At 47.0% G+C, this 9,953-nt stretch overlaps 1 protein-coding gene across 1 annotated transcript; it reads left to right on the top strand.

Moving 5' to 3' along the window:
• Window positions 1–673: 673 nt before the first annotated feature.
• On the top strand, window positions 674–7,301 carry PEX13 (peroxisomal biogenesis factor 13). Its single transcript, XM_059468185.1, has 4 exons — window positions 674–850; window positions 3,519–4,213; window positions 4,667–4,792; window positions 5,031–7,301. Exons 1-4 carry the CDS (start codon window positions 783–785, stop codon window positions 5,336–5,338), a joined length of 1,197 nt encoding a protein of 398 aa, XP_059324168.1. The 5' UTR covers window positions 674–782; the 3' UTR covers window positions 5,339–7,301.
• The last annotated feature ends 2,652 nt before the right edge of the window (window positions 7,302–9,953 follow it).

Genomic DNA, 9,953 nt, shown 5'->3' with positions numbered 1-9,953 from the left:
ACCTCAATTCAGCTCCATGCCAGGTGAATTATATACACTTATACTGGCACGGCGTGGCACACGGGGGTAAATGTACCAATATTGCACATGGTAAATGTGCCAATATTCTACATAGTAAATGTGCCAATATTGCACCTGGCACATGTGACAATATTCCACTGGCAGATGTGACAATATTGCACTGGTAAATGTGACAATATTGCACTGGTAAATGTGACAATACTCTACATGGTAAATGTGACAATATTGCACCCGGTAAATGTGACAGTCAATATTCCTGACACTTGGTGGCACGGTGAGGGGAGGAACCGCGGCCCCGCTCCGGCCCAGCACCTCAGGGCGGAGCTCAGAGCCCCCCATCTGTGAGGGGAGGGGGCACAGGATCCCCGTTCCCGTTCCCATTCTTATTCCCGCTCCCATTCCCGCTCCCATTCCCATTCCCATTCCCATTCCCGCTCCCATTCCCATTCCCGTTCCCGCTCCCATTCCCGCTCACCCTCGCTCGGCGGCCCCCAGAGCCGGCGCAGGCCCGCTCAGCAGAGCGGCAGAGCGCATCGCTCGGCCGGCGCGGTGGGGCACCGCGCCCGTAGGGCGGCTGGTGGAATAGCTCGGCGCTCCCGCGTGGCGCCTGCCGACGGGCGGGGCCGAGCGAGGCCGAGCCCGAACCGAGCGGGGCCGAGCCGGGGTCGATTAGAGCCGAGTGAGGCCGAAGCGGAGCCGAGTGAGGCCGAAGTGGAGCCGAGCGGGGCCGAAGTGGAGCCGAGCGGGGCCGAGCGGGCGTGATGGCGGCGACGCCGCCGCCCAAGCCCTGGGAGTCGCGGCGGCTGCCGGGCACCGCCACCGCCTTCCAGTGAGTGCGGGCGTCCCTCCCCGGGTGTTCCCGCCGCGGAGGCCGTGGGAGTTCGCCCCTTCGGGCCGGCCGGGCCCGCTCCCCTGGGGCGGGCTCAAAGGTCGGGCCCGGCCGGGGCTGCCCCGCGCCGTGAGGGGCTTGTGCCGGGCGGGGAGGGGCGGGCTCGGCTGAGGGGCTGCGGGCTCGAACCCCGCTGGTGGTGAGGGAGGCTGCGGTGCGGTGTGGGGAGGGAAAGCCGGGTTGTCACCGGGGGGTAGAGGGAGTTCACAGTCCGATCTTGGGAGGATTAAAAGTCCATTCCTGGGGACATTGGTAGTCCATTCCTGGGGGCATTGACAGCCCTTTCCTGGGGGCATTGACAGCCCTTTCCTGGGGGCATTGACAGCCCTTTCCTGGGGGCATTGACAGCCCTTTCCTGGGGGCATTGACAGCCCTTTCCTGGGGGCATTGACAGCCCTTTCCTGGGGCCACTCTCAGCCCTTTCCTGGGGGCATTGACAGCCCTTTCCTGGGGCCACTCTCAGCCCTTTCCTGGGGCCACTCTCAGCCCTTTCCTGGGGGCATTGACAGCCCTTTTCTGGGGCCACTCTCAGCCCTTTCCTGGCGCCACTCTCAGCCCTTTCCTGGGGCCACTCTCAGCCCTTTCCTGGGGCCACTCTCAGCCCTTTCCTGGGGGCATTCACAGTCCATTCCCGGCGGCATTCCCAGCCCTTTCCTGGAGCTGTGCAGCTCTGTGAGCCCCCAGGCTCTGCAGGACGGGGGGAGCTGCGTGTCAGCCCCAGGAGTTGGAAGAGATCCCTGTGTGTTGTCAGTCCCATATCTGTGTGTGTGTGCCCGGCTTCTGGGAGCTCTCCCTGAAAACCCAGCCTGTTCAGAGAGAAGGATGCACAGAAAGGGGCTTGTGAACTCCTTCTTTTTTGTGGGAAGCCAAGGAAGGCCCGCTGGGTGGCTGAGTGCTCGTCTTGTTTTTCTCCTGGTGCTGGTGATTGCCGTTGGAGGGAGCTGAAACTGGGCAAAAGGTTGAGCAGAAACTTCTCTGTGCTCTCTGCCGAGTGCTGAGCCAGCAGTTTGGTGCTGTTGGTTTTTCATTCTGGGTTTATTTACCCCATTTCAAACGGCTTCAGGCAGCTTTGGAGCGGGGTGTCCCGAATTGTCTAGAGGACAGAGGACTGTAGTGTGACTTACTGAGTTACACTAGCTCTGTTTGCTGGGGTAATAACTTATTTTTCCTCCTGTTTTCAACTGCTGAGAGAGTTACAGTCTGTGACGGAAAAAGCAGCAGTGTAAAGATACAAATATTATTCTTTGCTGTGGAAACCTGTAAGTTTCCTGGGAGGAAGCTGTTCCCTACCTTGTATGGAAATAGTACAGCAAGCAGCAGCTCCTTAGCAAGTCCAGCTTGACTTCCTTCTTTTTTTCTGGACTGCAGAAGTGGGAAGTTGTGGGACAAGGCAGTAAGCATGGGAAATAAAATGTTTGACTTTTAGGTGATAATGTGTGAATGAAAAATGTATATTTTTATTGGACAAAAAGCTGCTTGACAGAATTCAAATGCCAGTCAAGTACTTCCAGAGTTGTATTATGAAGGGCATTGCTAAAATTATTTAAATTTATGGGCATGCAAAGGAAAAGAAAAATTACTAAATTAAGACCTCTCTCTGCCAACACTTCTCAGCAGTAGATTTAACCCCTTGAAAATCTGCACACAGGTGGTCAGGCAGTTTGGGTAGAGAGGGAAATTGGGGACCCCAAAGCCCTTGCACATATTGTTGCATAATTACTTGGATTCCCACTTAGGTCATGCCACCCTTAAGAGTGGATTCTCAAGCTCTCTTCCTGCTGTATCATTGGCTCATTGTGTGGAAGAGCTGGGAACAAGGGTTGGGAATAAATCTTTCAGATTGGAAAGTTCATAAAAGTTTGTGTTAGGGGCTCTCACATGCAGAATAATGACGTGGGTGTTAGAGCAGCAGGTTTGATGGCTCTGGGTTGTGTATTTCATGGGTTGATACATTAAATACACAATAAATGATAGAATAAATAGGCAAAGGGTTTCCATGTTTACATTCCAGTTCCATGTTCACACTGGATATCTGATCTTGGGGGTTTTATCCCCCTGAAGGATCTGTGTTTCCTGCCCAGATCTTGTACTTCCATCAAACCCTGTTCAGCATAATGAGTGTTGGGTTCCCTGTCCCCATGTATCACACACATCTTTTATGAAAAATCCTTTCCTTAGGATTTTTTCTCCTGAGAAGCTGAGAGGCCTCAGGAACAAAATGTAAACATTGTTTATCTGCTGCTGTGGGATGCAACAGGTGCATCTGGGATTGGTCTCATGTGTTGTTTCTAATTAATGGCCAATCACAGTCAGCTGGCTCAGACAGAGAGTCCAAGCCACAAGCTTTTGTTATCATTCTTTTTTTTTCTATTCTTAGCCAGCCTTCTGATGAAATCCTTTCTTCTATTCTTTTAGTGTAGTTTTAATATAATATATATAATAAAATAATAAATCAGCCTTCTGAAACATTGAGTCAGATCCTCATCTCTCCCCTCATCCTCACGCCCCTGTGGACACGGTCACACCCCTGCTGCTGAAACTCTCTGTGGTGTTCAGGAGTTAGTGGGAGGAAAACTTTAACTCTGGATTGTCTGAATGTGTTTTTTAGGTCTGCTGACCTGGGTGACGGCGTGCTGAGCCGGCCCGGGCAGCCCGCGGTGGCGCGGATCCCCCCGCCCATCCTGCCCCGGCCCTCCCAGCAGACGAGCAGCGGCCTGAGCGCCTTCAGACCCGCCTACAGCAGCTCCTTCTCCCCGGGCTATGGCTCCTACGGCTCCTCCTTCTACGGCAGCTACAGTCCCTACAGCTACGGCTACGGGGGGCTGGGCTACAACCGCTTCTGTGCCGAGGCCGTGCCCCCCAGCAGGTTTGTGCAGCAGGCTGAGGAGAGCAGCCGCGGCGCCTTCCAGTCCATCGAGAGCATCGTGCACGCCTTCGCCTCCGTCAGCATGATGATGGACGCCACCTTCTCCGCCGTCTACAACAGCTTCAGGGCCGTGCTGGATGTGGCCAACCACTTCTCCCGCCTCAAGATCCACTTCACCAAGGTGTTCTCGGCCTTTGCCCTCGTGAGAACTGTCAGGTACCTCTACCAGCGCCTGCGGCGCCTGCTGGGGCTGCGGCAGAGCTGCGACAACGAGGAGCTGTGGGCTGAGAGCGAGGGCAGAGTGGCTCGTGCCGGCCTCGAAGACAAGGTGGCTAACTCTGCGAAATCCTGGCCCATTTTCCTGTTCTTTGCTGTCATACTGGGAGGCCCCTACCTGATTTGGAAGCTGCTTTCTACATACAGTGAGGAAGAAACAGGTAAAGATGACCTGCAGCACCAGAGAAGGGCAGCGTGTATTGTTCCGTTTGTTGTTGCCTGTATAGTGATTAGTCTCACACTACAGCAATAGTAATTAATAGATGCTGGGGCACATCTATTAGTACTGAATTTTAGGCGTGTGATGCAAGTGACAGCCTGCTTAAGTAAGCTGTTGTTAAGATGTGGTTTCCTGCTGAAGCTTTCTGTGATTCCAGAATCATGCTTCCTCTCAATTTCTGATTCCTTCCTCTTAGATGTGGCACTTTGGGTTGGGTGGGACAAGTGTTGGTTGGGTTTGCTTCCCAAATCTTGCTTTTCATGTTACTTCTGTGACTTCTCTATTGGAAAAGTTTTAGCAAGGAAGGTGAAGTGTTTTCTTCATTTTCCTTTGAAAAACACACCAAACTTTGTAACTCCAAGCAGATAAACTTGTGGTTTTTGTTTGCAAACAGTGTCTAGTAACTGGGCGAGTGGAGAAGACGACCATGTAGTTGGAAGAGCAGAATATGATTTCAATGCTCTCTCAGAAGAAGAAATTTCTTTCCGTGCTGGTGACATGCTAAGATTAGCACCCAAAGGTAAACTTTTGATTTTCTGGTAAACCTTTTTATTTTCTCAACACATGTGAGAAGTGCAAGAATCTGAAAATTGAAACAAAAAAGCCCCCAATCCACCTTATTTGACCAAATTCCTCATCCACACTGATTTTTACTCCCCATGAAGTGATTATTGCATTCTGATGAAACTTACAGAGTAGATTTGTTCAGTTCTCTTGGATTGCCCTGTAACCTGATGCATTTGCATTCTCCTCTTCAGAACAACAGCCCAAGATCCGTGGCTGGCTCCTGGCTAGTTACGACGGCCAAACCACAGGACTTGTGCCAGCTAATTACATCAAAATCCTGGGCAAAAGAAGAGGGAGGAGAACAGTGGACCTGGAGAGGATTGCAGAGCAGAGGCCAGCCTTTCCCAGCACAGCTGCCAGAGGAGCCCCTGCTGCTGCTGCTGCTGCTGTGACTTTGGAGGAGCAGGAGGCAGCTTTTGAGACTGTTTTTGCTGGAAGCAGCAAAGCTCCTGCGGCGTTGGACTCCGCTGTGGCTGCAGGAGAGAAGCAGGAGCTCTGAGGCACTTTGATCAACAAAGCCACTGAACTGGGCTTTATTGACACCACTTAGGGCTTGTTGAAGTCTGGTTTGTAGTGGAGCACTGGTGGGGCTGTACCAGTTTTTGCTGCTACTGGCTGGTGAAGGGATGGAGAAATGATTGCTCAAATTTGTGGTATTTATATTTGACTCACCTATGGCTGTACGTCAGTGATTCTATCCACCCACCTGGCAGCCACTCTGAGATCTCGAGATAGGAGAAGTGAGGCATTCATAAAATAGCAAACAAAGGAAAAAAAGAAAATAGGGACTGCCATTCTTGCTTAGGAGACAACACCCAGTCTTCATAGGAGTATCAAGCTTCTTCAACAGATGTGCAAAGGGAAGATTGATTTCTGTGAGTTGTCCTCCAAAACATCACCCTCAGAACCATAAAGGAGTAACAGCACTTTGTCTCCCCCTGAAGGGAGGGAGAGCTGCAGGAGATGCACACAGTGGAATAGTTAAAAGGTTAAGTTGCTTTTCATAAGAAGTGGGGTTCTCTCATAAAGAACTCAGCTCTCAGGAAAAAAGGGACTTGGGAGGAAGGGAGGAGAAATAGAGTTTACAAAGGGAGAGCAGTGAGGCATCACCAGTAGTTCCAAGCAGTTCTGGTTTGTTTCTTGAAAGGACATTGGAATAAAGGGTATTCTGCAGCCAGACACCCATTAGTTGTTACTCCCTGAGCTAACTTTGCATCACTCTCAGCCATTTTGTGATGTAGCCTGCTAGCTGCCTATCTATCAGCTCCATCTGCATCTCAGCTTATATCTGTCCTTTATTGATTTTATATCAGTGTCAAAATATCTCTCCTGTGTTTTTGAGCAGTAGGAAAGCCTTGAGTTGGAGGAAGCTGAAAGTAATTGGAGCATCAAAGAAAAATTAACATTTCTTGCTTAATTGTGTCACTTAGAGAAGGTCTTGGAGTTGGACAAACTTTTCATGCTGCCTTTCAGGTGGTAAATTTTGCATCTGCCCACCAAAATTTTAGGGCTCCAGTTTATCAAAAGCCATAAAAATATTAAGACTGTTCAAAGTATTTTCTTCATATGGGTGTTTGAGAATTCTGTCTTGAATACTGTTTTGGTTTTTTGTTAAATGAAGCAAAGATAATTAAAACTTTTTTTTTTCCTTGTGGTATGTATGTATAACATGTTGAACTTTTAAAGGTTACATCAGTGGATTAAATAACTAAGTTTGTCTTAATCATTAAAATAATTGTTTTATTTTAAGGTTTATTGAAAATATAAGTAGGCAATTTCTTAATTGATTGAGTAGTTTCAGTTTGACCATTCCTACAGGGATCTTCAACACCCATTATGTGTTAACAAAGCTTTCAGTATTTATATTTTAATGGCATTTGCTGGCCTTGGCTTCTTAGAAGTCTGTTCAACACAACAAAACTCTAAAAAAAGGAGCAGAATTTTATTGAGGTAGAGTGGCTGAAAAGACAAATATTATGCTGGAACCTTGATTTGAAAGTAATCTCTGAATGCCTGTTGTTAATAAATAGAACATGAATTTCAGTGGTTGTGCTCAGGTATTGGGAGATGGTGATTACAATTATTTATAGTAAATTGTTAGATTTTCAAGTGCAGATGTAAAGGAAAAAGTAGTTAAAGGGCAAATGAAAGCCTTGAGGTTTAAAACAGAATATGTTCCTGAGACATTGCCCTGTGTACCAGAAAATTGTCTGTATTTGAAAATTATATCTGTTGTTGAAATGAAAATAGCGAAAAAAATCTGAAATTTAAAATACACCCCTCCCCCCTTTGCTTCTCTGTATCATGTGTGCAATTCTGTGTGCAGAGTGTGTCCCTGGAGGGAATTCATTTACTGTTCTGAGATGTAATTAATGGACTGTCAGCCTCTCCTGTCAGTGAAAGATTTCAGAGGAAGGGTCTCTGAATGAATTAATTAATAAACCCCAAATTTTTTAAGAGCATCCATTCAGGTAGATTTTTGGCTTTCTGTCTGTTTTAGGTTATTTTTTTTTTCTCTGCTTTCTGGCTCAGAACAAGTTGAGAAGACAACACCATGATGCTTGTTGGAATGTTTTAAGTCTTATTTTTTAGAAAGATAAGTTTAATTTCACTTCTAGGTCATACTATTTGACAACAGTTCTTTTAGCAGGAAGATAGTTTATCCTTACCTGAGTTGTCTTTATATTTGTTTGACTCAGCCTACAAGTCACTGTCATCATTGTATCTCCTAAATCTCAACAAGAATTTTGATCCTTTCAATCTTGCAATTACCTTAATTGGAAAAGTAGGCTCTGAGGAATTGAAGTGAGTTATTTAACTCCCAATTAATTGTATTGATTTCAGAAGGGTATTAAAGTTCATTGAAGTGAAATACACAGCACAATTTACTGTTTGTTTCTGTCCACATGGCAGGCTGCAGAGAAAAGAAACCTCAATGAGCACGGGGGGGAGAGGAAGGCTGCTGGACAGGCTGCTCCAGGCTGGCTCAGCTTTGGGAAGGGGAGAGGAGCAAAAGGAGCAGGTGTGGCTGCCACAGGAGAGCCTGGAAGAGGAGATCAGACAGGAGAGGTGCCTGAAATACTGCCCAACCTAAGCATTTAGGCAAGCAGCTTTATTTTGACTTAGAAGTTACCTTTATTTACTTATAAGTTACCTTATTTAACTTATCAGTCACCTTTAGGTTACTCTTCAGAATTATTTATATACCTGTAGCAGAGCTAGAATTCTGTAAGAGAACTTTGGCATCTATTTATATAAGATTAGTTTATTCTTGAATCTTACTCTTTAGTAGATCAACCATTTTCTGCTGGAATATGTGAGCTACTGATAAATGCCACTGCTGAGTGGTTCAAAGGCTGCAGACACAGGAACATGCAAAGGGTCAGAGCTTTGTTCAGCTCTCTGAAAAATCAATTTAAAATCCTCTGTTTGTCTAGTAGAAATAAATGGGCCACTTTGCACAGGTTGGAAACTCTTCCTTGTGTGGCATTAGACTCCATCTGGGATATTAAGGTTCTTCTGACTTGGTGAGATTTGCTGCTGAGGTAAACACAAAGCAAATGCAGTTTCTTACAGATCTCCTCTGTTGGCAATGAAAACCTTCCAGAAGAGATGCAAACCTGGAAACCAGCACAGGGATTTCGTGCTAAACCACTGCAGGAATGCTCTTGTGTGCAATCATGGCAGAACTGCACTTGTTTTACACAACACAGCACAAGAAGTGATGTTCTCATGTAACTCCTTCCAGATGTTTATCCATGCAGGTGTGGCCCAGGTGTTGGGATTGGTGACCATTTTTGGGCTGTAAAGGCAGGTGGTAATTGTGAGTGCCCACACATCCTTTCCTCTCCTCACATCTTGGACTGGTTCCTCTGCAGGGCACTCTGATGCAGCTTTGGGCTGGTAAATCTGTGCCCTGGCTTCTGTGGCCACAGCAGCTCAGCCTTTAACTGCTGGATAATCTCTCCTTGGGACAGTTGCACTGCTCTGACTGGTTTGACTGGTAACAGGGCATGATGTCAGTGCAGGCCACCCTGGCTCCTTCTTACCTGCTTTGAGCAATTCCCTGAGTTTCACAACAGTCACAAAACCACCAGACTCCAGCAAGTGACAGGGGTTATTTATGCTGTCAGAGTAGAAACACAGTCCTGTGGTTTTGGAAATGAAAAATACAAAGAGTCAGCTCTACTACCTCTGAATTATTGTAACTGATCTAGCACAGTCTCTAGAGCAGCACATGAGTAAAATTTAAGATACTGTTTTTTTTTTTGTTTATTCTCAGATCCTGATAATGTTTTTCTTATTTAAAAATAAAGCAGGAAGGGACTGACTCCTGCCTAATAGCACAGATTAATGAAAAAACCATGTTCCAGTTCTCTGCCATACCATCAGGTTTCCATTCATTGTGGAATGACTGGATGTCATCATAATGCAGCAATATTCCAGCATTAGTTTATTCTGTGGGTGGTATGAAACCAGTGGGTTTTGCTTTCCCTGAGACCTAAGGGAAGCTTTCAGACTGCCTTCGAGTATTCAGATTTCAGATACTTCTCTAGATTGGCGAATAATTTTTTCTGAATTTTTCTGTGCTTTTTTTTTTTTGTGTTCTTTGTCCTCACTGTGTTATCTCAGAGTTTACAAGTGAGGTTTTTTGGAAAGAAAATCATTACTATCCCTGATTTTTGCCAAATGACCACAAAGGGAAGGATTGTTATGTGGGAAATGGAGATCTGGGCTGGTCTTTATCGGGCACTGGTGGCTTCCCACAGGAAGCAATTTAAAAATGTTTGGGAATACTTGAGACAGCAGTAGCCATGCAGCAGGAATGGATCTGTGTGGGTGAAACAACGGGACTGGGACAGTGTGGGCCTGTGCAGGGTAGCTCTGCTGAGCCGCTCCCAGCGCTGGGGCTGTTCTGTGTAATTAGCAACGATTTCAGCGTTCTGCTGCTGGATTTTGTGTGAACTGCGGCTCAAGGGTTCGCATCAGCTGCAAACCTGGGAAAGGCTTCTCTGTGGTGGGAGCATGGAGTGCACTGACACATTGCTGTTTAATTAATCATCTGTGCTTACGTCACGAGCCAGACTCTCGTGTCTGATGCATTATTTATTTAT

The sequence above is a fragment of the Ammospiza nelsoni genome, chromosome 3 (assembly GCF_027579445.1).
Source record: "Ammospiza nelsoni isolate bAmmNel1 chromosome 3, bAmmNel1.pri, whole genome shotgun sequence".
Lineage (NCBI taxonomy): Eukaryota > Metazoa > Chordata > Aves > Passeriformes > Passerellidae > Ammospiza > Ammospiza nelsoni.
This window is presented reverse-complemented; position numbering and strand designations above follow the sequence as displayed.

Bases quoted from the DNA above. Each gene is read 5' to 3' on its own strand.
- PEX13 (XM_059468185.1), top strand. From the start codon at position 783: ATGGCGGCGACGCCGCCGCCCAAGCCCTGGGAGTCGCGGCGGCTGCCG. The intron at 851-3,518 runs GTGAGTGCGGGC...TGTGTTTTTTAG, and splicing joins GGCACCGCCACCGCCTTCCA to GTCTGCTGACCTGGGTGACG. The intron at 4,793-5,030 runs GTAAACTTTTGA...TCTCCTCTTCAG, and splicing joins GCTAAGATTAGCACCCAAAG to AACAACAGCCCAAGATCCGT.